This window comes from Ambystoma mexicanum, chromosome 1p, assembly GCF_040938575.1.
Source record: "Ambystoma mexicanum isolate Mex_15411 chromosome 1p, UKY_AmexF1_1, whole genome shotgun sequence".
Classification (NCBI taxonomy): Eukaryota; Metazoa; Chordata; class Amphibia; order Caudata; family Ambystomatidae; genus Ambystoma; species Ambystoma mexicanum.
The window spans coordinates 832,808,352-832,835,018 of NC_090921.1; the positions used below are offsets into that span (position 1 = coordinate 832,808,352).

At 45.1% G+C, this 26,667-nt stretch overlaps 1 protein-coding gene across 1 annotated transcript in view; it reads left to right on the forward strand.

The window, feature by feature from the left end:
- Window positions 1–26,667, forward strand: part of ITGA10 (integrin subunit alpha 10) — a 610,846-nt gene that overhangs the window by 481,035 nt on the left and 103,144 nt on the right. Inside the window, exons 16-19 of the mRNA XM_069652761.1 lie at window positions 2,341–2,507; window positions 22,849–22,991; window positions 24,328–24,438; window positions 25,085–25,170. Coding sequence (XP_069508862.1) covers window positions 2,341–2,507; window positions 22,849–22,991; window positions 24,328–24,438; window positions 25,085–25,170 — 507 coding nt within the window. The remainder of the gene's footprint in view (window positions 1–2,340; window positions 2,508–22,848; window positions 22,992–24,327; window positions 24,439–25,084; window positions 25,171–26,667) is intronic.

The following is a 26,667-nucleotide window of genomic DNA, read 5'->3' on the forward strand; positions in this document are numbered from 1 at the left end:
GATCGCTCTCAACCATTGAAATGGCACTGGGGATCCTGTGACAATAAAGTCAGAAAGATCCAACTGTACATTCGCATTGAAAGGCATTGGGCCAGAGGCTTTCCTGGACAATGGGAGTAGAAACATTGTTATTAAGTAGAGTAAAATGTGGATCCAAATTATGGTCACCTTTGTGTAGCTGCCTGAAAATGGATGGGTATGGGGGTCTCTCAGAATGCAAAGGCAATGCTGAGATGCAGACTGTTTGTGGGATTGTGGCATGTGGAGGTGTGTGTTGTGCATTGAGCTCAATCTCTCAGGGTTGTAATAAGGATCCTCTGACATTGAGATTCTACTGCAACTTGACCTTTCTATTGATGACCTCGAGGATCACATCTGGGAATTTTTCATTTTTTGGCAGAAATGTAGCATCTCTTGTTTGTCGGGCCCTCTTAAGAGGGTCAACTGGAGGGCCACATGTACATATGTATTTAGGCTTCATTCATGTTTGTAAAAGTCAGGCACTCCCTCTCACCTGCCAACACGTATAGTACTGTCCTCCCCAAAATGACAGTGACTGGGTAATCGGCCCCTTTGCCCTCCAATGCTTCCCCAACGCTCCCAAATGTAACCACGGCCCTCTGTGCCACTACTTTGTAGTCACTCAAGGAATTTAGTGTTGGGCCTTAAGATCTTGAACTTAAACCTGGCCGCGCCTGGCTACAAAGTGTCCTGCCACTTAGCCTCCCAGAAGAGAGTAACCGCCCTTAAACCTGCATATCCTTGTGCTCCCAGAAGCCCCTTCTGGCTGGGAAAATGGAAAGGGTGCATCATGCAGTGACCCCACTCCGTGAGAGCACTGACTTCATCTCTAGTCCCCCCAGGTAAATGTAATATCCATCGGGTAGAGAGGCAGGAAACAGGGAATGCCTGTCTTCAGGCACTGTTGTGTGAACAGGGACGTCATTTAAAGGTCACTAGGGGTCGCAAGTGCGACCCCTGGTGTCTCCCTTGCTACCCCTGTGGTCTCCCTTGCTACCCCTAAAAATGCAAGGTCCTGGAATGTGGCCAGTGCATTGTGGCTCTTTGCTTCTGGAGTAGCTGTTTTTCTGAAATTCATTACAATAATTGCTAGACTCATTAAAGGTTTATTTCAGGCACACTTCAGGGGTGAGTCACTAGTTTAGTCTGTTCTTAAACACCTCAACTCAGTCTTTCATCCGTCTGAGGTTGATAAATGAGTACCAACACAGGTTGGGTTATATTGTATGTGTATTTGATCTATATAAAGCGCTTAAGCGTAAGTGCTATATTATAACACATCATTATCATTTGGCCATGGACGTTTGCTTGCATTCACAGTAATTTGGTAATATGAGCCTATACACACTGATTTTAACGATACATATGGCTTATCCATTCGCGTATGAAATGTACATCACATTATAGTGATATCGTAACATTTTTTCTCAGTGTACTTGGGAACAATGCTATGTGATGCCACTTCCTGTTTTGTCAAGGGGTGAAAGGTTGTGTTCCATTACTTCCCGTGATATTGCTTTGGGGTGGGGTCAAATGACATAACTTCCTGTGATGTCATCAGAGGTCCAAGGTCGTGTGATGTCACTTCCACTACCCTTGGCATTTTGGTGAAATGACATCCCTGTGTGTGAAGAAGCAATACTTGAATGCCAGTGCCTCTTTCACCGAGCCCACTTCCCACTGTGCTCCCTAAGACCTTAGTGACTTCCAGAGCCAGTTTTCTTTTTACTGCCAATCCTTTTTTTCCCAAACTTTGAATTTTACCCATCCCCTCCGGCACCTGCCTTTCCTGTCTCCTCTTCCCCTCCAGGGCTTTGAAGGGAACTGAATATAGCTTTCACATCCGAGCAGGGAGGGTTGGGGGGGGGGCGGACATGCACTTTTTACGGCCCGCCATCCCAAGCTTTGTTAGGCCTGAGTGAAGTGAGGACCTCAGCTCGGGCTTCGGGCTGTTAAAGCCCATGTCCGCGCCCCCTCCGCTGTCTCATCTCCCGTCAGAGAAAAAAAAATAAAAAAATGGCCACCTCCCTTATAATGGAAAAGGGGCTACGTCCCTTTTTGGATGACGGCGGCCATACAAAACATGTTCCTAAATGGCTGCAGTCAATCGAAAAAAAGGGCCTAGTCCTTTTTCTATTTCAATGGCGGTAGGTGTGGGCGGTGAAAGCACAATCGCGCCTGAGAAAGGCAGATTGTGATTGGTCAATCAGTGCTTCCTGAGTGTGAATGAAGAATTAAGCACTTTACAAGAAACCTACATCTCTGGATATATTTGGCCTGCATTATAAGACATTTGTTTCTGCTCTTGTCCTACAACAGATCCAGGAGCATAGTGCAGGTCAACGCCTCCATAGACGTCAAGCCTTCATCCATCAGTGTGATCCACAAGAACTGCCAAAGGAATGGCAAGGATGCAGTGTGCCTCTCTGCCAAGATCTGTTTTGGCGTTACTTCAAGGTCCCCAGGAAAATGGGACAATCAGTTTGGTAGGTGCGGGTGCCTCTTCATTCACTAATGAATTCTTGTGTTGCATTGTGGGAAGTAGGCATCCACCAGGCTCATGTGACCGCTGGTGAAGCATTCACTGAATGTAGTGTTTACTCAAAGTGTAAAAATGGTAGCTCAAGGCCTACTTTGTCCCAATAGTGCTATCCTATTCCTACTGTTAGTGGCTCACTACAATAAATCGCCTGCTGTAATTGGTATGAGATGATTGTGTAATGACACTCGAATTGCATCGAAGTACCACTAAATACCATTAAAAACGAAATTATTATATCGTGAAGTAGGTTACGTTTTATGTTTCTGAAAAGGGGCTTTACAATGTTCTCCTTTTTAAGGGTATCCCACTATTGCTAAGTGATTTGTTCCATATGCCATGAAAGTTACAATTCAATACACTTTATAACCTCCAGCCCAACCTCAGAAGGTTCAGGAGTACCAAGGTATGGATTATTATGGATTGATTACTAGAATTGGGAAATCCTATGTATCCATTTAACAGCACATGTCATAGCATTGGTCAAAGCAAACTATGCTTATTTTGAATGCAATTGTATAAAACTGCCCCGTATAACCTAGGGATAGTTGTGGGGGACCATTAAGGAAAACTAGGGGGGACCAAGAATTGTTATGTTGTACAGTTCAGTACTATCAACGAACGCCCAATCATCCAACATTAACATTTCCCAGAGATACTGGGCTTGTAACAAGTGGGCTCATCGGCCCTCGCCGGGTCATTACCAGCCCGACAAAGCCTTTGTCACAGCACCCCTCGCAGCCGCGTCCTGGCCATCATGGAAAGGGAGAAGGGTCTATGTGTAGTCTATTTTCCCCGTTCCATGGCGGCCATATATTTGGTTTACTTTTTTCTTTGTTTTCCAATGGCCGTGATGGACTATTTATAGTCCCTTCTCCCTTTCCATGGCGTCCATTTTTTTCATTTTTCTTTCCGTGGCGCAATGCCAAAGGCGTGACGCAACTTTAAAAAAGTCACTATTAGTGCCCTGGTCTAACGGCAGGGTACTAATAGCAATAAGCCCCTCACAGGGGGCAACATTACCTGATGCAGTAATGCCACCCTGGCTCGGGGCTTATTGCTTAAGTGACTGCCATTTTCTTTTTCTGGGAAACACACATACATTTCCTATAGGCCCAGCGAAAGGATTTCCCTCAGGATTGTGTTGGGTTAGTTCTGCTTATTAATTCCTAACAATATTCAATTCATCATTACATTATCTGAGCATTCTCCCATTCAGGCCTTTCTATATTTCTTTCTCTGCAGTACGAATTTCCGGTATTCCAGAGCTGCATTCATTGAAACACAGAAGATCAGGGACACACATTTAAAGAAGAAAAGGCTGATACACTAGTAACATCTAAAGAGCACTGTAGATCTCTCAAGACTAAATCATTTTAATACATTAGCTTGAGAATTTTTAATCTTTCTCAGGAGTCTCCTTATTTATGTATGTATTGCGTAACATAAGCTGCATTAGACTAAGTACAGTAAGGGTTTAATTTAATTCAAAATATGAATGTCAATACTGCAGATAAAGATGAATTCCCATATTTTACCGTCATTAATGTCCATATTAAAATATTCCCACTTACCAAACACGGGTTCCCCATCTTACTACTCTACCGCTCATTAACTCTGTATTCCTGCCCACCATAAACTCATCACAGCCCTGCCCTTTGCAAATCCTTCCCATTTTTGCACACAATTAAAAATCTATATTTCGGAGTGTCCGACAGTCCTAATATTTGTGTGCACCATGAACTCCTCACACTTCTGCCAATCAATAATTTGTCAATTTCCCTGTGTTTCATGAACTCCCCAGTTTCTGCTCTTACCGCTACTCCCCACACTTCTGCTTACACAACCTTTGCACATCATGTCTTCTCAGTGCTTTTGCAGATCGAACATTTCCCATGTTTCCGCTAATAATGGCCCAATCATGTGCCCATCTCGAAGGCCGCCTATGTTGGCGCACCATGAGTAGTTTTATTTCTGCATATAATGGCCACATATTTCTGGATACAAGCCACGTCTTTATTCTCCATATCGGGACTTCTTCCAATGGCTTCACATCTCAAATTCTACAAAATTGTGAACACCGAGAACTTTTCCTATTTTTGCCAGTATTGGCATTGTTGACCTAATGCCAACTTGACCTATTCCCATTTGACCGCATCTTTTTGACCTAATTCGGTAGGTCAAATGGTACACTTTAATGAAAAAATAGTTGTAGGGTGGGGTAAGTGAATAGGTTGAGGTGGAGGAAAGTCAGTGTGTACGGGGGTCTCCGCCCGCATTAGGGAGTTGTGGGGGTCTCCCTCTGCAGTAGGTCAAAAAGAATGAGGTCAAAAAAATTAGGTCACATGATCAGTAGGTCAAGTTTTTAGGCCAAACAACCCATATCCATTTTTGCCCACTGGAACTGCTGCAAACTCTTGCATCCTCATTGAGCAGTGGAGAAAGGGTGGTTGGTAATGTCACCACTTGCAGCAGAGCACCTGTCCGTGCTCATAGCCGGACCGCACCTCTTCTGGCTGGTGTCCTGATCCCTAGGGTCCAGTGTGTGAACCCTAATAACCAGTTGGGAGGAAGACGAGAAGGCGACAGAACAAAACAAGTTCTGGTGTTATTGATACACGATTCAAATTTGGCCCCGGGTGATAGCAGCAAAGGAAGCTAATGTGTACTTATTGAAAGGGTTTCCTTAGGTCAAAACAGGTCCACCTCAGTATTCAAGGCCTGCACATCGTTTAGTTTAAAGACAGCTATTTTGGTTGAGGCAGGACTTTAAGTCGAATAAGGAATCGTGGGCTAGCCCTAACACATTGCAAAGCAATATTTGGGGATGGGGCCTAAAAACGTGTCTAGCACGGCCTCTGAATCCCAAGAGGCTAAGGAAGCTTTGAAAGGCCTGGAACCCTTGTAATTTAAGGAGTGACCTAACAGACATGGTTGAGTTTTCATGAAGTGAATGAACGGGAGAAAGATCTATAGTGAAATGTGTGTTAAATATAATTAACGTTCAGTTAGCAAATTGACTCGAATTAAGATATTCAAATATAAAACCGAAAGGAAATCAAAATAGGTAAATGTACATTACAATCATTTAATTCTTTTGAAGGAAATCTGGGATTCTTATCTATTCATTTTATTAAAATCATTCTAATGGTAAGACCTTAGAATAATGTATGGCAAACATCAAACAATGTATTCCCTCTGTCAAACTTGTACTGCTCTTCAGAGTTACAAAACAAATCTAACTCCAAATGTCTGTAACTGATGATGGAATTCCAAATATGGCTGATAGCGACATCTATAGGGGATGTGCAGTATTTGCACTCATCTTTTCATTTACTGTGCTTGGAAATGAAGTCAGGGAGTTGCAGAGAGCCCCGGATAGAGAGCAATTTTTGAAGTGAAGACTTCTGTGGCTGGGCCCTGCCTAGTCCCAGCCCACTTGAAGCCCTGGGTTGAGGGAAGGAGGATAAAAGCTGGTACATAAGAAAACAACTTTAAAGGGGAGTAAAGGGTCATTTGGGAAAATGCCATCATAATGTGCCTCATACAAGCATTTTTTCAGTACTTGCCTAACTTGAAAACAATAGGTACAGTGGTATGGGTAATTAAAAAAGGATCTAAGATAGGATTTGCACATTTCCGTTGTTCTGTTACAAGTGTGTGCGTGTGTGTGTGTGTGGTGTGTGTGTGTGTGTGTGCTGCGTCAAAGCTTATTGTGTCTTTGTTTGTTTTCAGCACTTGAAAATGTAGACACGGGTAGCAGTAGGTACAGCAGTGATTGTGAGATGTTTTGATTAGAGGTTGGATAGGCACAATAGCATCTGAATGCCCAATCCCCCTCCTCCTAGCACATATCTACTCTATCAATTTGCTAACACTTCGAATAAAGAACAATTCCTGGCTCCTGTTTGTGAGCAGCACCGAGGAGCCGAGGGTGACCTGGAGTGACGGGCCAAAGCTGGAAAAACTGGTAAGAAGGTTTTTTTCTTTTAATGGGATGTGTATTTTGCATGTGTGAAATGTGTGTCAGATGTATGTATGTGCTATGGGTCAGTGAGTGGTGGGTGAATCAGAAGAAATTGCTGGGAGATGCGTTCATGTGTGGAGAATGCAGTGCAAGTGGATGTGAGAGGTGTATGGGTGAATGAAAGGTGGGGTAATGTGTGTGTGTGTGTAAATGTTCTGGGTGGGTGCCAGTGTGAGTGTATGTCAGAGAATGTATATGGGTGCATGACTGGGAGTGAATGGGTATGAATGTGATTGGGTGCATGCCTGTGTGGTGAATGCAGTGTGAATGAATGTGAGAGGAGATGTATGGCTGAGTTACTGGTGGGTAAATGAGTATGAATGTGATAGTGGTTTTCAATGTTCTGGATGGGTACGTGTCTGTGTGGCGAATGCAGAGTGAGAGGGCATGAGGGAAGGTGTATGGGTCAGTAAGTGGTGGGCGAATGAGTAGTAATGTGATAGTGTGTGTTTGAATGTTCTTGGTGGGTGGGGGATGCGTTCATGTGTGGAGAATGCAGTACAAGTGGATGTGAGAGGTTTATGGATGAGTGAAGTGTGTGTGTGTGTGTGTGTGTGTGTGTGTGTGTGTGTGTGTGTGTGTGTGTGTGTGTGTGTGTGTGTGTGTGTGTGTGTGTGTGTGTGTGTGTGTGTGTGTGTGTGTGTGTGTGTGTGTGTGTGTGTGTGTGTGTGTGTGTGTGTGTGTGTGTCTGTGTCTGTGTGTCTGTGTGTGTGTGTGTCTGTGTCGGGTGAATGTTCTGGCAAGTGTAAGCCCTGGGAGACTTGGGATCACTAGAGCATTTTTAACACCTTCTTTATTGACTTTTTCATGTTTTACTGGTAGTTTCGGGCAAAGCCATATTCATGTGTGCCATTACCTGGGTAGATTGGCATTTTGGTACAGCCAGTCTAGCCATTGCTTTCTGTGGCATGGCATTTATTTAATCACCATCTTTGATAGAGCAAGCACGATAAGTAGGATTACCTCACTAGACTGACGTTTTGGTGTAGCAGACTGTATTCTTCTTACTGTAGCATGACATTTTATTAACTGAGCAGCTATGATGAAGCAAGGACGATAAGTGTTCTTATGGGTCTAGACTGGCTTACATTGGAACCAGTTTGGACATGTTTTCTTATTGTGACATGTCACTTTTAATGGCCAAACCATCGGCAGTATGTTCTTACATAGGAGTACTGGCATATATTGGCAGAGCCAGTTTTGTGCCCAGTGCCAGTAACAATACTATAAAAAAAACATCTCAAAGCGAACATGAGTATGTTCTTATATGGAAATACTAGCATATGTTGGTGGAGTCAGCATGGAAATGTATGGGCACAGCCAGCATCAACATTTTTTTTTATACTGGCATATATTGAAGGGACCGGCATGACAAGGCATTGGGAAATGTTCTTGTGCACTTTTAGTGACTTGCATCTATTGTACCTTTTTCCATGAGTTACCCTACACCCTACAAAGCCGATTGCAAACTGTCTGGCCTTCTCCCCAAATGTTCAGAGAAAGTGTGCTGTGTAATGCACCATTTTAACCCATTATTCAAAACATTTTCTCTTGGGAGGGGGAAGAATCCCTGCTGACCCTCCACCAAACCCATTTTTATTAGTTCATGCCCCCTCGCTATGCTCGGTCGCAATCGCATACTTGTGGCAAATATTTACACCCCCCAAAATGATTACTCACCAGCCACCACTAGTGGCTGGTATATTTGGGGACCAGGCACCACCCCCTTTTTTCTATGCTAGGTGAAACATTTAAGTTTTGATTAAAAAAATGTTTACTTCTTTCACTTGGAGTAGTACATGCCCCTGCAGCAGGATAATCATCATGGACATTGCGAACAGGTGGTGGTCTGGGCCGGCCCAGGGTGTGGGAGTCCTTGCTTTGTTAAGTAGTTTGGGGGAGGAGGGCCTCAGCATGGCACGCAGGGGGGCCCCCACATTTTGTGCTACACCACTGATTGGTCTCTGCTCACCTTGAATGCATTCAAGTGTGATGTGAATGGTTGAGAGGGGCCGCAAACTCGAACAGGACCCAGCTCTGGTACAACACTGTTTAAGAAAATAAGCGCTGGACACAGAGTCTCCGAAATGCGAGAGCGATGGAGTGACAAACCCCTCCAGGGTTGTCACAAGGTGCGGTGAGGCCCGGGGCAAAATGTTTAGTGAGGCCCCCTTATGATTTTTTGTACTGGGCCACCGGCGGCGGCGCCACAAACAGGAGGCGCGATAAATCCCCCATGGTGTGTGTGGAGGAACGCAAATATGGTTCATTATTATGACAGCAAATCAACTACAGCAAAGTTATGTTTCTCTACTGAAGACAAGTTCACTCCAGACTAACATTTTTGCCATATACATAAATATATATAGGATGGCATGACGGCGAGTGGTGCGTGACGCCACCTTTAGAAGGACTGCCCTGCCCCTTTGTGCACATTAAAACACACATCATGCACAGTAACAGGTAGATGATGTTCAGTGGTGGCTGATTAATTTTTGAACTGAAGAAGCTTAAATGTTTGCACCAATTATGTGGGATTGACAGAGCACAGTGAGGCAGCCCAAAGCAGACAAGGGGTGCTTGAGAGGGTTTCTCGCCTCCAAAATTGTTTTGAAACAAATGAAAATGGTGCATTTTACAGCACTTTCTTTAAAATTAGGGTAAAAAGCCATAGAGTTTGCAATTGGTTTTGTATGGTAGCACATGGACAAACCCAATAGATGTAAGTCACAAACTGTGCAGAGGAGCATTTTCCATTGCATTTCATGCCACCTTTGCCCACAACATATGCCAGTATGAAAACATGTTCATTCTGGCTGTTCCCATACATGTCCATGCAGACTGCATCAATCTATTTTATTTATTTATTCAGCATATGTAAAGCGTGCCGAAACCAAAATCTGGGCCAGTATTACCATATAAGGACCCACAGCCAGTTAAAAAAGAAAACATGCCAGGGAATGTATATCCAGACTAGCTGTGCACCATAAGTGATATTACTGGCTAGACTGCCCAATATTCAATGCAAGCCAGTCTAGCCACCTGATAACACTTATGTTTTCTTTACCTAGGCATGGCTGAAGATGAGTTGGTGCCCATTTCAACATGACGGTTGGGGGCCCCACATTGCTCAGAGCGGAAAACAGTCTGAAGCACCCGTTCGGTGCATACATTATAATGCAGACAAAGAAATACAGCTAGGAGTTAATAGCACTGATTATCACAAGACAGCCAGCCAGCAGGGAGCTGAAACACAATGCCCACTGAAAATCTTTAAATCCTCCTTTGTCAGAAGTTGGCTAATGGAGGAACCAGTGTTAAAAGGCAATGAGGTGATAACACTTCTGAATACCCCAGGCAAGTGACAGCTGAAAGGGCTCCAGCAAATGCAGCTGTAAGGCCAGCATTTCAAAGCGCTCAATTTAAGCCCCAGAATGAAAGGAATATAGAAAAAAATATATTTCTGTCTTACAAAACTGCTGACTGACAGCATGGAGGCATTTGCAGGGGTCCCCTGAAGCCGCTTTCAACTGAAAGAGCTGAAAGGCCCTAGAAAGACAGCCAGCTAACAGAAAGCTGAAACACTAAATGCTCACTGAACATCTTTAAATCCCCCTTTGACAGAAGTTGGCTGATGTGGAGGAACCGGTGTTAAAAGGCAATGAGGTGATAACACTTCTGTATACCCCAGGGAAGTGACAGCTGAAAGGGCTCCAGCAAACTCAGCTGTAAGGCGAGCATTTCAAACCGCTCATTTTAAGCCCCAGAACGAAAAGAATATATAAAAGAATATATTGGTGTGACAAAACAGCTGACTGGCAACATGGGGGCATTTGCAGGGGTCCCCCAAAGCCACTTTCAACTGAAAGAGCTGAAAGTCCCCAGCGAGACAGCCAGCTAGCAGTGAGCTGAAACACTAAATGCCCACTGAAAATCTTTAAATCCTCCTTTGCCAGCAAGTGGTTTATTTGGAGGAACCGGTGTCAAAAGGCAGCTAATAAGGCAAGCATTTCAAAGCACTAATTTCAAGCCCCAGTGACGGCCCTGCATAAGTCTCGGTACAGAAAGGTGCAATGTTGCAAGTTACATTGGTCATGGTATTGGCACTAGGGCTAACATGCATACTTTCAATGAATTTTCGCATCAGGGCAATGAATTGCCCAGTGAAAATGCCATGCCTTATTATCAATAGGACAATTATGGCCTTGGGGGCCACAATGCATAAAAAGAACACTTTTATTTTACTGGGGCGGTTTTTGACAAAGCGCATAACCGCACTTGCACCAGTGTAAGTTTAATGAATACCACTGTGTCTGTCTAGATTTCTAAGTTAAGCACGTACGTGTAGTGTAAATGAGGTGCAACAAGTTACAGTTTTGACACTCAGTGCAAAAAATATTACAGGCGTCGAAAGGCAAAAACAAAGGGTAAGGTTCATGATTGCCATGAGCCTTTCCATTCCAGGCATGGCCATGGAGGCTGTGGTACGAAAAGACCTGTTTCTGAATCGTGCTTTCTGCTGGGCCTGGCCTCCACCAGGGCAGACCATATCCAGTAGAAGGAGCCACAGTGGTAGGGTATCCCATTCAACATCATTTTATGAATAAGGGATGCACTCAGGATGGAATATGCTTCTCATTCCCCTCGCACACCACATTCATGTGTATGTTTTAGTGTGAACAACTGAGCATGTGCCAAAGTATTGTCTGCCCCGCTCCCCCCCATGCTGTGAGTTGTGTCTAACTTTTAAAAAAAAATCGTTTTATTTGTTTATCTTCTCTTCTGCTGCAGCCGGCAGCAAATGACATCTGGCACAACGAAATGTCATCCAGACAGCCGCGAGGCCCCCCAGAGCGCGAGGCCTGGGGCAGTTTGCCCCCCCCTGCACCCTCTTTGTGATGGCCCTGCACCCCTCCCCACTCAAACTCCTTCTTGGAAAGGACTTTGTGGAAGCTTCATTCACGAAACGGCCCTGGAGGGTCATTGAATAACCCACTTCGCACATAGAGCTCTGAAATCTGTAGATGTATTGAGCCCCACTCTTGAGGGAAGTACAGCCACCCTTCCCCACACCTCACCCTGTTAAAAAATATTGAATAAGAGCCCTGTATCAAAGCCTAGGACGTTAAGGTGTTATGTTCGGCTCTGGGCTGTAGGGGACAACATCTGGTTGCTTCTCACATACCTTTAAGGTAAATGCACACAGAGACAGGTGGCTTCAGCTTACACACCCACAATAGGTTTCTTCTATCGTAGTGCTACCTGACTCATAGATACATTTATAACCATGGAATTTTGTTGATACTAAATCCTGGACAATGAGTTAATTTTCAGGCCTTGCTCGTGCAGTATTTAGCTCCTGGGTAAACAGACAGCGCACGCCTACCCAGGTCAGTGCTTTTTTGGCTTGTTTAACACATTAATGCCACAGATAATGAGTACTTCTGTGTCCATTGATCTATCGAGGTTTCATACACTAGCTGTAGCCTGCATCTGAGATTTCGATGATCCTGTTACAATTACTGCATTATGTATGATTTACATATAGGCCCCACGTTGAATATGGAAAATGACATTCCCCAAATATGTGATCATGGACAAATCACACCTCCCTCTGTGCCTCAGTTCTTATATCTGGCTGAAATTAGAGTGCCTGGAAACACAGGTCTTAGAGCATCTAAAGGTCATGTGCCATCATGTCCTCTGATGTCACTTGGGGGAGGGGTCAAATGACATCACGTTCTGTGATGTCATCAGAGGTCAAGGGTTGTGTGACGTCACTTCCGCTACCCCTGGCATTTTGGTGAAATGACGTTCCTGGTCCAATGCCAGTTGGGATGATGAGCCAGTCCTGGCTTTTAGGATTCCAACACTTTGCATTCTCATACTTGCAGTTCTAAATTTACAGTGGGAAAATAAAACAAGTACTGCCAGCAATGCAAAGTGATATGAGGATAAACCCCAGGCCTTGCAGGGAATCTTAAGCATGGCAGGGGACAACTTGAACGCTGTATTCATGCACATGTTTTAGAAATCAGTCTGTGAGGAAGGTGGGCAGTAGTCAGTCAGTGTTACTAGCTTTACTAGGCTTTCTCATTTCCTTACTTAGCGGTTACTTTGCATGCAAGAAAACCTTCCAAACCATTGCCAGGTTTACCTCCTAAATGATCCAGGTCAAAAGCTCATGCACAATATGCTCGCATTGGCAAGAGGAGAATGCTGTGCAACATGGGTTCAGTCCCACAGGTCGATACATTGAGTACCAAGAGCGGTAGCAATAGTGACATGAATTAATACAGTAAACTGAAATTTCTCTTGCAATATTAATGGTATCCAATTAGATTAATTGCACATACTTTTTGACAATTTATTTTGACCTCTTCCCCATGTTGCTAAAGCATCCTGCCTGGGAGATGGGGTGAGACGTGGAGCACTGATGAGAGTAGTGACATGCTGGTGCCTAGAAGTGGGGGAGCCAGAACACTCACAGGTAGAGCCATGGGGTCTGGCATGACTCCAAGAGCTAAACAGGAGCTGAGCCACTGGCAAAAGAACCAATTCTGGTCTCTCCTACCCCTCCAAAACACAAAACACAGGCATGGTATCCTGCCTCCCCACCCCCCACAGCACATAACCCATACCAATTCATGCCAACATTTACATTCCAGTTGGGAGATGGTAGTCCAGTGCTGATGTGTTTTCATTCTAGGACTTGCAGCCCTCGATTGCCCATGAATCGGGTACGGCTAATCTCTGAATACAAAGGGGGGAAAAACAGGTTTGGGCTTCCACCTCCTAATAGAAAGGGGCATGTTGCCATGTATGTATACCCATCATTTGCCACCTCGACCCTCCACAACACAAAACCTATACCCGTCATCCTTCCTCCTTGCTCCGATAATTCAAAGCCCATATCTGGCATCCACGCTGCCCTGGCTGCACTTACTCAGAGCAATGCTGCCCTGTTTTCCCGTCCCCTCTCCTTTGCACTTCCCCCTCCCTTTCCCCTTGCACTTCTCGTTCTCACACTTGCACGATCAGAATGACAAAACGCCTAATAAGATTGTTTGTCTTGTCCTCCCTGTGTCTTCCCTCCCTTGTCTTGTCGCGCCTAGAAACACTTGTGTACAGGAGCATTATAAATGACTTATCATATCATAACATATCATCCCAATGTTGGTAGGAACAGCACAGTGAGATCAAATGATTTGTCCATGATCATGCACTTTATTTATGTAAGAGCCGGAGACCGAATTTGAGCCCAGACTGCACTTCAGGCATTTGGCCACCCATCTTTTCACCTCTCGCTTACACAAATATGTGCATCATTTCATTGAGATGACTTTAAAAACCATCACGTTATAAACTAATCAGGCAAATATAGAAATCCTTATATAAGGCAAAAATGGTTCCAGCTGTACTTTCAAGACTTACAGATATACATCATAAAACAAAACTGTGTGACAATTATAATTGCAGCTCTTTATTGTGTGTGATGCAAAAACGTGATACCACAAACAAGACAACCTCTTTTTTTTGTTAATGTGAATTCAGAAGATGACATGTAAATAAAAGTGCTTAGGATGAGTATGCTAGGCCTATTTGCATATAAATGCATAATAGCCCAGCAGTTAATGGGTTAAATAGGGAGTTGGACTATTTTGCGACTGATTTAAGTTGTCTTGGAAGAAGCCACAGGGTGGCTGCACTGGGGGGCTTTCAGGACTAATGTCTCCATTGAGCTCTCATTAACTAACGTTCACACTTGGCCCATGAACAGTTGGTGAGTCTGTGCTTGCCTGTCTCCAAGCGAGCACGTGCAGAGCCCCGTTGGTAAAACAAGACCTGTGAGAAGAATGTTCAGTGTCCCGCTCTGTCGGACTCCTATCAACAGGACACCTAGAGCCAGTGAATGAAGGTTCCAGGCAGTTCCCCTCCAGTGAGACCGTACTGATAGCAGGACCAGTCGTCAGATGTATGCCACCCGCCTCCCCTGGTGGGGATAGCTATTGGAGAAGTGGCCACGTTGAACTGGAATCAAGTAAACCGGTGTGCGGTTCCGGAAAGTGCAGATTAATCACAGAATGTTGCTTGTGCTTTTTCTAAATTATGTTGGACCCCAAAGAGTGCAAATCTGAAGATGACGGACAGGGGAGAAGTTAAATGAGGTGTTCCTATTGGCTGTCAGCAGTATGACCCAAAATGCTATGATAGAGCACAAAAGTGACTGAAAGTTTTCAGTTTAAGTTTAAACTGCTCTATGTTACCAAGGATTCCCAGCCTGACGATGGGGAATATTCACAGCATGTGAATCTATGAAAGATACCAATGCCGGAGCACTGGAGTTACAGGTAAGTAACTTATCCCTTATTCTAGACAACATTGTGTCTAAAAAGAAATATGGCCTTTACTCCCCCTCACCCCCATTCATTGGTTTGTCTCGCCACTACAACCACTGACAGCTCCAAACATGAAATGTGGCAGGAACTTTTTCAAATCCTTAGACTGCCACTGTGTGCACATGTCTGTGCAGGGGGTGGTGCTTTAGGTCTTACAACTAAAACATGCCAGGTAAAGATGCCTATTAAAATCAATTTACTAATCGATGGATCCCTGCCCCCCGGACATCTACAAATCCATCCTCGGACAAGGAACACCAGCAGAATACTTCAGAAACCTTCTAAATCTATCACTGGCAACAGGGACAGTACCAAGGATCTTCAAATCGGCTTACATCAAACCACTTCTGAAAAACACAAGCGGGGACGTAGATGACCTCTCCAACTACAGACCAATCTCCAACATCCCCTACCCAGCCAAACTCCTCGAAACCTACGTATACAAACTAACCCAAGAATACGTTGAAGAACACCACCTGCTAGACCAAGCTCAAGTCGGCTTCAGACCCACAAGAGGTACAGAAACAGCACTACTATCCATCTGGGATGACCTAAAAACAAACGCAGACTCCAACACAACATCTGCCCTTATCCTGCTCGATCTCTCAGCAGCCTTCGACACAGTTAGCCATGACACCCTAACCAAAAGACTAGAAGACATAGGCATAACAGACACAGCGCTACGCTGGACTAAATCATTCCTAGCAGACAGAACTGAAACCGTCTGGATCAAACCCTTCAAATCCACCCCACGAGTCAACGACTGTGGAGTACCACAAGGATCCTCACTATCTCCATTGTACTTCAACATCTACCAAACCCCTGTAATCAGAATCTTCAAGAAACGCAACATCAAATGCTACAACTATGCAGACGACACTCAAATCATCTACAAGATCGAAGACACCCAAGCCGATCATTCGAACCTAACCGACTGTCTAAAAGAAGTCTTCAACTGGATGAATGCCAACAACCTGAAAATCAACCCAGGAAAAACAGAAATCATGATCATATCCAAAGACCAAGAGAAGGAAACCGCCATCCCGTGGCCAACGGAAATGGGATCTATACCATCACCATCTAAGGTAGTAAAAAATCTGGGAATCCTGATGGACAACACCCTAACCTTAGAACCGCAAATAAACGCAACAGTCAAGAAATGCTTCTTCCTCCTCCACACGGCAAGAAAAATACTACCTTTCCTCTCCTTCACACACAAAACACTCACCATCGTCGGCCTCATCATGTCAAGTATCGACTATGCAAACAGCCTCTACCTCGGTATACCGGAATACCTACTGAAGAAGCTACAACGGATCCAAAACACTGCAGCCAGACTACTCCTCAAACTATCCAGAAGAGACCACATCACCCCGGCCCTAAAAACACTACACTGGCTCCCAGTAAAACAGCGTATCATCTTCAAAACAATGTGCATAACGCACAGGGCAATCAGCGGACAAGGAGCTGAATTCCTACAAAAAAAAAATAACAATCTACAAGCCAACGAGACCACTCAGGTCAACCAACGAAATCCGACTGGAACAAAAACCTTACATCAAGAAGAAACTCGGAGGCACCGCTTTCTACCACCTAGCCGCGAAAACCTGGAACAACATCCCAAAATTAATAAGGAACACCAAAGACCACCTTAAATTCAGAAAATTACTAAAAACCTACCTCTTCAACACCGGAGAATAAAACCAAAACAACAATAAGACAAACGAATCATCAAAAAAGGACAGTGACAAACCGCTAGAACCGACAGAAGTACCCGGGGCACCAACAGGGCTGACGCTGGACACAGGGGTCCACCCGCGAGACACAGAGAAACGGATACAACTACTCCAGCCAACCCTTACCATCCCCCACCGCCCTTACAGCCACAACTAGGTCCCACGAGGCTGTGGAACAGACAATATACCACCAATCACCACACAACCGGGTGTATGGACACTAGCAGCGGCGCTAGTCATGTGGAGGGGGGGAGGAGCATGCAAGGTTATTAAGGGAGCGGGCGGAGGGGGCAGCTAGATCCTCAAACGGCCTCGAATGGAAAATCGGGCACATACCTCCTGAGGCTCAGGGTGTACAAGCATCCCGTCGGGTAAGATTACACGGTTCAGTCCAGGATAGAGATGACTAACGAATACCACTAACAATTTCCTTCTCTGCATACACCTCTCAAACTCCAAACCAAACACAACCACAAACCTCTAGCGCAGCAAACCGCACGAACTTCACTACACTGCAACAACAAACAAAAAAACACATAGACTCGCACATCAGCACACGACGACTACCGGCCGCATACACCCCAGGCCCAGCCGACGGAACCACCGGGCTGAGGCTGCCAACAGCACATCACTGCAATCTTGCACTTTTCCAGCCTCCACCCACTAACCCACCATCCCCCCCCTCTTTCAGAGCCGCCAGAGCGCCAGGGGACCACTCCGGTGGTGATAGTGCGCGGTACAAATGACCTTTAACATTAACATTAACATAATTGCATAGTAATTCCTATATCTTCAAGCCATCTTGACGTACATGTCAATGACTAATCCCCCTCACTATCGTGAGAAGGGGGTTTAGATTCTATTAAAGACAAGGAGGTGAGTATTATGCATTACAATCTTTACTCTGAAACCACAGCAGCAAAGAAGAAACTTTTACAAACAAAAAAGTTTGAAAAACAGAACTAAATAGAGTTCAATGTCAATGTAAGGGGAACTCCCCAATCCATCATGGAGGAAGGTCATGCCCTGCAGGAGACCAATGAGCAGGGACCCTCCTCTATATAAGTCCTTTACTCCAATCCCAACTCCTCTTTCTGTAGCTGTCTTGAACCAGACATCCACTGCATCGACCAGATGATAAATTATGAAGACAAAATCCAGCGAAGCTCCCGGATCACACACTCTCTACATCTTGTGACTGTGACCAACGTTCCTGTACAGAACATCTCAGCCCGAAGCTGTAAGATCAACAGACAAAGAAGGGTGGGTGGATGGGAAGAACAACAAACCAAAACATTTTCTCTCTTGAAACACATGTGCATGGCACGCTATAAATGCCATATCACATTTCATCAACGGTGGGTGGAATAATACCCGCCTCCTTGTCTTTAATAGAATCTAAACCCCCTTCTCACGCTAGTGAGGGGGATTAGCCATTCTATGGCAAGACAGGAGGCTCATAATATGCAGGTTTGAAGCCCTTGCATCACATTAACCCCAACATTATTAATATACTTGTGATAAGAATTAAATTACTCCAATTATTATTCCCTTGACCAATCAGCTGCTTTGATAACTTTCCCCCACCTCATGAAAACGTCCTAAACACCATAGCATCTTTAACTGAAGAACCAAAGAAGAATTACCTCCCTTTTTCCCCCGCATAACTTACTTAATCCATTTGGTCAAAGGGGGACACGGACCCCGCAAAAGTGTTCCCACAGTAATAGCAGCTGCAAGGTATTAGGGTACTAAGACCCTCTCTATTCCACTGAAACATTTAAAAAAACATGTAATAACTCATACATGAAAATGTTGTGGATAACACCTGATAATAGAAGGAGGAAACCCTACACTACCCCTACTGTCAACAACGAAAATGACCCTCCCGCTCAGGGAGAGACATTAAACTGTCCATATCTAATGGACTGACATCGGAAAAACATTTTAACAGGAAGAAATATACCATCTGGATAAATTGGAAAACAGTTGTAGCCTAGACAACCCTTCTTTATAAAACAAAACGCACTAGTCGAACATGATGTAAATGTCCCCTAGAAGAAAAAACACCTAGCTTGGGTGGAATCCCAAAGCTAAAGGACCTGAAGGCCCTGCAGACCAAACACTGCCTATCCACTGTTTACCCCCTTCGGAACAGAGATAGGCCACGGGTAAAGAAGAACTATACCAGTAAAATCCACCGTAGATTCCTATGAGGCTGGGAACCACCCCCTGCGATGGTCCACACTAGCTATATCAACTGCATGCGCAGCTGAACCAGAAACACTTGCTATCATGGCAAAGGAGGAAACTATACTGCCAGGAACCGACCAATCCTGTGGGAAACAGTCTGAAGCAAGTGCACTGGGATCCACATTCTAACCGCAAAGCCGGGGAACCTAGCATATAAGGGACAAGGGAAAGAACCACAAAATTGTAACCCAAACGTACAGGATCTTGGCCAAGAGAGTCATGTCTCCTGTCCTGGAGATGTCTGACCTAGAACCTAGAGAAAAAACTCTTGACTGCAAGAGAGTCCGCTAACAATTCCAGACTGCTGGCATGCAGTTTCTTCCCTAAAGGGGACCACCTCTGTCTGTGAAAAGATGTCCTATCCTTACATCCTCAGCCCAAACTGTTGGTATTTGACCCCGGAGAGGGAACAGGAAAAGAGAGCTGAGCCATTCTAGGCATTCATGAGCTTGAGCCACTGAAGGAGCACCAATGTGACCTCAGGGAACAGAAACCAAAGTGTGAGAAGACAGAGTCTTACAAGGATATTTGGAATTATGCTTCTGCTGGAACTGACCATCTGCCCATCCACATTAGCTAACTGAGGGAAAACCTCCCTTCAAGGAAAATATGGATTACTTTCTCACGAAGGAGATACTGTCACCCAGAAGGATGATGAAGCAGAGCTTTCTATTCTCTTGTATTCATAACAAAACAACCGCATCATTGTAGAAGGGACACTGCTAACTGTCGTCAAAGAAAACATTATTTGAAAACCCTCCTTGGAACTGAGGTGAGTTATCACCAGCTTCATTAACCTTGTGAAGCACCAGGCTGACGGGAAAAGGCCAAACCGAAAGGGTGGACAATGTTAAGTGTAAACCTATCAGTGGAACTAAGATGAAACTCCTGATGAGGAACCACCTAGCCCTCATCTCTGAGGTCCAACTTTATCAAACAGTCTGCCGAGAGAAGGGCGCCCATAAGTATAATAAACCCTACCATTTGAAGATGTAACAAATAGATGTTAGAACTTGAAAGTTAATTATTATTGGACAAAAAAGACCTCCCGCAACCCCCCACTCTCATGTAGCGGGAGCATAGTTATTGCGTTCCCAACTGAGAACCTATGAGGTCACTTACTTCCACACTATCATATTCCGCTTGCCTTACTGAACTCTGGGGAAGGAGGCATGTGAAACGGACAAAAAGAGAGGAAATAATAATGCGCACCTCTTGATACACTTTGTCGAGGACGGGAAGAGCCCAGGGAGAAAAACAGTAAAAGGAGCGGGTTCCATTCCCCTGAGGGGCAATATCCCAATGAAAGCCACCTTGCCTAATGGCCAATTGGGATGAAGTCACATGAGAAAAGGACTTACTCCATTCCGTAGAAATAAAAGGGTTAGTGATTCCGAGCAGGCAAACCATCCCTATAGTCCAGCTCCTCCGGACTCACACATCAACAGGCCAAGCCAGTACCAAAGTCTGGGTGATCTGACCCAACACATTCAATAACCTGCCTTGACAATACTCAAGGCCTTATTTACCCCCTTTCCTGGGGCCTGCCCCTTTACTTGGGACCCAAAGGATACCATGAAGCGGTCTAATCCAGGAAGAGGGCCACCCTTATAAAGAAAACAGATGCACAATGTTATCCCCCCTTTTTTTGGAGGAAAATGGGAGATCTAAGTTTAACTAGCCCTTTTATGGAGGCAAAACCAGGCCACTAGATTATCAATCGAAGAAAAGAAAAAGGAACTGCGGCTAATAGCGATCAAATCCAAGAAGGGACAGACAGGGGCTGTCGGTATTACTCCTACTGCTTTGTCTGTTTAACCTGGGAGGGAAAATGGGGGGGCACAACAATGAGAGAAGGACTGTGTTGTCCTGTAACAATATTAGTTAACCAATGTACGTAAAGAGAGCTTAAATCATAAAATCCCTTTCATAAGCACCTATGGCTGAGACTTATGAGGAACACCAAGATTAACCAACAGTGTCCAATAAAGACTGACTGCGGTACCAATGGCTGAACTCTCACTTTTATTCGAAGAAAAAATGAACAATTCTATTATTTGCAATTAATATATAACCACAAACCCAGCTCAACTCATATTCTCATTGTAACAGAGGAGAAACGTAAGAAAAATATACTGCGCAAGCGCACATAAAATAGAGCGGCTGCAAAAAAAACATAAAACTCAATGTTTTCTAAAATAAGAAACAGTAACTATATACTGTATAAGCAGCACTCTACATACTATATTAATATAATAATCAATGTGACAACTACTGACTAGCACACAAAGCACAACTACAAAGAGTGACTTAGCTGTGGTGTCAGCAGCAAAGAAAGGGGAGTTGGGATTGGAATAAAGGACTTATATAGAGGAGGGTCCCTGCTCATTGGTCTCCTGCAGGCCATGGCCTGTCCTCCATGATGGATTGGGGATTCCCCTTACATTGACATTGAACTCTATTTAGTTCTGCTTTTCAAACTTTATTTTTGTAAAAGTTTTTACGTTATTACTGTGGTTTCAGAGTAAAGATTGTAATGCATAATATGAGCCTCCTGTTTTGCCATAGTATTGTCCTTGCACATTACATAAATGATTTACCTCAGTCTTCGACTGCAATCTGCATGGTACATTTCATTTTCGATATACAGATAGAATTGCACATGAGTAACTTTCAGTGAGAAGGGGACTTCTCTGGGGGACTTCTGAAAGGCAATGAGAATTAGCCTCTAGTAGTCTATGACATCACTCAAGACACCAAGGAGCAATGCACCCTTTTGAAGATAGTTGCACATCTGCAATGTCATGTTGTGTATGCACCCCTCCATGTCACTTTTCCACCCCAATGAACAGCCTGGCAGGGACTGCAGAAGTGAGGTCTTATGCACAAAACAGAAGGACTCTTTTTTTGCCACCCCAAAAATGTAGCTGGCTTCCCGATACCCTACCTTACCTCCCTGCCTTATGTGTGCCCACCCTCCAAAAATTAAAACAGCACATGACATAATTCCATGTGCCCCCACCTCCCTCCCAACCACATAAAAAACGAAACAGTACCAGACGTCCTATAGCCCGTGCCACCTGTCTCAGCTTCTCCACCACATCCTTCTAGCCCAATGACCCAATGACTCTCTCTTCCTAAATACTTTCCTTCTCGAGCTCTTCGCTCATCTGCCTCAAACTCCCTCAGGGTCAGTCGCTTCTCCAAGCAACGTGTTGGTGGTAGATCTCTTTCTTCGGCTGCGGCCTACCTCTGGAATAGCCTCCCTGCCTCCCTGAAACTTGAGGAGAATCATCTCCGGTTCCACCTCAAAACCTTTCTCTTTGCTCCTGCTTTTTCTCCTCCTCTCCCTTGCTGACTTCCTGGCTGACACTGACTTTGCACTGGCTGCCTGGCCACCCTCTGATCTCGGGCCCAGTCCCCCCCCCACCAGTCGCACTCTTGCACTGCCCTCCAGGCAACCCTGCACTTGGGGAATGTTCTGTATCCCAAATGTCCAACTACTGGCACTTGACACCTGTTGTCTGCACTTACCCTTGCACTTGCCACCTGCTGGCCGTACCTTACCTATTGTTATTATTTCTTATCCCATCTGCTGCACTGTCCTCTCCCCCTTCCCATGCACTTGCACGATCTGAATGACACCTGGCCTAGTAGGATCGTTGTCTGTCTTCCTTCTGTTCCCCTCCCTTGCCTCGTTGCGCCTTGAAAAATATGTTATATCATATCATATCATATCATATACCTATGTATAGGCACGTTATAAATGCCATATCACATCATATCATATCAATAGTGAATGGAGAAGAGTCCTCATGAAGGGTGTTCTACTGATGTTTACGGGACCTTTGCCTCAATTTCTCCTCCACGCAGCTTTACGGTACAACGCCTCGCTGGACGACCGGAAGTTCAGCGCCAGAGCCGTGTTCGACAAAGCCTCTCAGAAGGTCCTCCAGAAACGCATCCAGGTCAGCGTGAACAAGGTCACCTGCCAGAGCCTGGATTTCCACGTGACTGTAAGTAGGAGCTGTGTGGCTTCACCCTCAAACTCTCAAATGTGCTGTCCACTCTATGGGAGGATTTCTCTGTGGCGACCACAGTAAGGGGCGCCCTGTCCACCCCGATGTTCTTCTATAGTGCTGCCTTATAGTCACATGTACGCAGGTAGATGAACACATGTGTTTCTTCAAGTGCAAGAAAAGTATTTTCTCAATACAGTATTTTATTGAATGCCCAAGCACGCTCTACACACATTTCTAGTCAAAATGTCCAAATGGCTAACACGTAACTGCCTCTGGGAAATAAAGTGCGTGCCTGTGATGGGTAGATTTTGAAATACATCTCGTGATAAGAATGTTGCTATTTGGCAACATCCATGCCTTCATCCCGTACCCCAGTGCCATCATTTGGGAACTAGTTTACCCCGCGATGAGGTGAAAGGGGCTGTTTCAGTGGATAACGAGCCGGGGCCCTGGGCCCCAGGACTATGACCCTTGGTTTAGCTCTGGCCGGTACCTGTTCCCTCTTTCCACGCCTCCCCACTTCCCGTTTTGATCTGGGCACTTGGAAGGAGCTCTTTGCATTTCGCTACTTTTCAAAAACCTAAGAATCACATTAAATTAAATAATGTGTGCTTTTGGGCGCCACAGTAATCCCAGGCAACCACCCGGGGCGTTGTTAGCCACCCTCCACGCCGGCTCGGGAGAATCTTTCAGAGAAGGCGTGGCAGATGCCCTACTGAAATTAAATGCGCTCTCTCTTTTGTTGGCACCGGGCTTTCCAGCGTGGGAGCGGGCGCATTTAATAACAATAGGACGCTGATGTTTTAGCATCGGGGCCTATTGCACAGTGATTACCTCCCTGCTCTGACGCGGGAGCGGGGTGGTTTTCATTAGAATAGGGCCCTGATGCATTAGCATCGGCTCCTTATTCCAGTGATTAACTCCCTACTGCGGCACAGGAGCAGGGAGTTAAAAAAAAATGGGCACCCCAACCCCGGCATTGACCAGGGGCGAATGCTGGGTGGGGACACCAAATATTAGTTTCACTGCCCAGGGCGCTGCCGCTGCTAAGGCCAGCACTAATCACACCCAAACGTACCTCAGTCTCCTGCCCCACGTCCACTTCCACTACAGTATGCACATTCGTTACCAAGCCCACCTCCCGAAGTAGCCAGTGACACCTCCCCCGGCTGCGCAGTCTTTTGCCGCATGGCAGGTGTGGCGCAGGAAAAACCCTGTGGTGCTCTTGCTGCACGCCAAAGACATTCCACCGTGGAAGACATGCCCTTATGACTCCTCAGCAGTGCCAACGCTCTTCTTGAACACGTGGTAACGTCCTTTCTCTCCACAGGACACTGCAGACTACCTGAGGCCTATCAGCATCCTGGCGCGCTTTTCCGTCAGTGAGTCCGACTCGAGCCCGGTGCTGGATGAGAGATGTCCCAGCTTTGTGAAAAGACAGGTGAGTGCTAAGAGCTGCAGAATGGAAGGCCAAGGAGCCAATCAGATTTGTAAGAATCCCAATCCAGGAACAGAAAAACCTATAGGGACGTTCTCAGCGACCCGTCCAATGAAAGGAATAACTGGCTACCAGCCAGTTTAGGAATACCTCTGGGGCGCCACAGCTGGAAGTGACACTTTGATCACACTGACATCCTTAGGCGCATGTTGCTACTTGGTTCTAAACTTTAGGAGTTTTTGAGAAATTCCCAATTAAAATGTCCAAGGGAGTATGTGTGCGGGGGAGGAGGAGGAGGAGGAAGAGGAGGAACAGGGAGAGAGAGAGAGAGAGAGAGAGAGCGCGAGAGAACCCTCCATCTCAAATGACTTATTGTTCACCTGTTCCCCTTCATTATGCTGTGGACTGACTAATGCCAATGACTGCCACCAGAAGCATCTCAAGGCCCCTGCCACGCGAGGCGAGTGTTGACGGACCCCCCTACCCTGCCAAAGCACATATGTTGTACACGCTTGCGGGCGAGCAGTTTTCTACACTGTTCATGCACTCCATGCATTAGAGCTCAGGATTCAAGAGACAGGAGTTCCACCCGAACAACGCACAGCTGTCCACCTTCTTGCACAAGTGTTTGACTCTCTTCCGCTTTCAGGTGCCGTTCTTTAAAGACTGCGGCGAAGATGAGGAGTGCGTCACAGACTTGGCGCTGCAGGCTGCCATGGACATCACAGGCACCAGGTACAGTGCTGGAGAGCGGGGGCTCGGGGGCCGGGGTGATATGCGGCTAGGGGGGTATCTTCCACTGGCCTTGTGACCAATCTTCTTTTCCAGAACTGCCTCCAGCCTCCGGTTAGAACAGGAGGATCACTGGTCTGGAACATTGTGGCTGAATCCTGCAGAATAGTGCATCATGTGAATGGGAACAATTGCAATCTAACATTATGGGATGACAATGTAGCATTATGGGAACAATTGCAATTTAGCATTATGGGATGACAATCTGGCATTATGGGAACAATTGCAATCTAGCATTATGGGATGACAATCTGGCATTATGGGAACAATTGCAATCTAGCATTATGGGATGACAATCTAGCATTATGGGAACAATTGCAATGTAGCATAATGGGATGACAATCTAGCATTATGGGAACAATTGCAATCTAGCGTTATGGGATGACAATCTAGAATTATGGGAACAATTGCAATTTAGCATTATGGGATGACAATCTAGCATTATGGGAACAATTGCAATCTAGCGTTATGGGATGACAATGTAGCATTATGGGAACAATTGCAATTTAGCGTTATGGGATGACAATCTGGCATTATGGGAACAATTGCAATCTAGCGTTATGGGATGACAATCTGGCATTATGGGAACAATTGCAATCTAGCGTTATGGGATGACAATCTGGCATTATGGGAACAATTGCAATCTAGCGTTATGGGATGACAATCTAGCATTATGGGAACAATTGCAATCTAGCATTATGGGATGACAATCTAGCATTATGGGAACAATTGCAATCTAGCATTATGGGATGACAATCTAGCATTATGGGAACAATTGCAATCTAGCATTATGGGATGACAATCTGGCATTATGGGAACAATTGCAATCTAGCATTGTGGGATGACAATCTGGCATTATGGGAACAATTGCAATCTAGCATTGTGGGATGACAATCTAGCATTATGGGAACAATTGCAATCTAGCATTGTGGGATGAAAATCTAGCATTATGGGAACAATTGCAATCTAGCATTGTGGGATGACAATCTGGCATTATGGGAACAATTGCAATCTAGCATTGTGGGATGACAATCTGGCATTATGGGAACAATTGCAATCTAGCATTGTGGGATGACAATCTGGCATTATGGGAACAATTGCAATCTAGCATTGTGGGATGACAATCTGGCATTATGGGAACAATTGCAATCTAGCATTATGGGATGCAATCTAGCATCATGGGATGACAATGTAGCATTATGGGAACAATTGCGATCTAGCATTATGGGATGACAATCTAGCATTATGGGAACAATTGCAATCTAGCATTATGGGATGACAATCTAGCATTATGGGAACAATTGCAATCTAGCATTATTGGATGCAATCTAGCATCATGGGATGACAATGTAGCATTATGGGAACAATTGCAATGTAGCATTATGGGATGACAATCTAGCATTATGGGAAAAATTGCAATGTAGCATTATGAGATGCAAT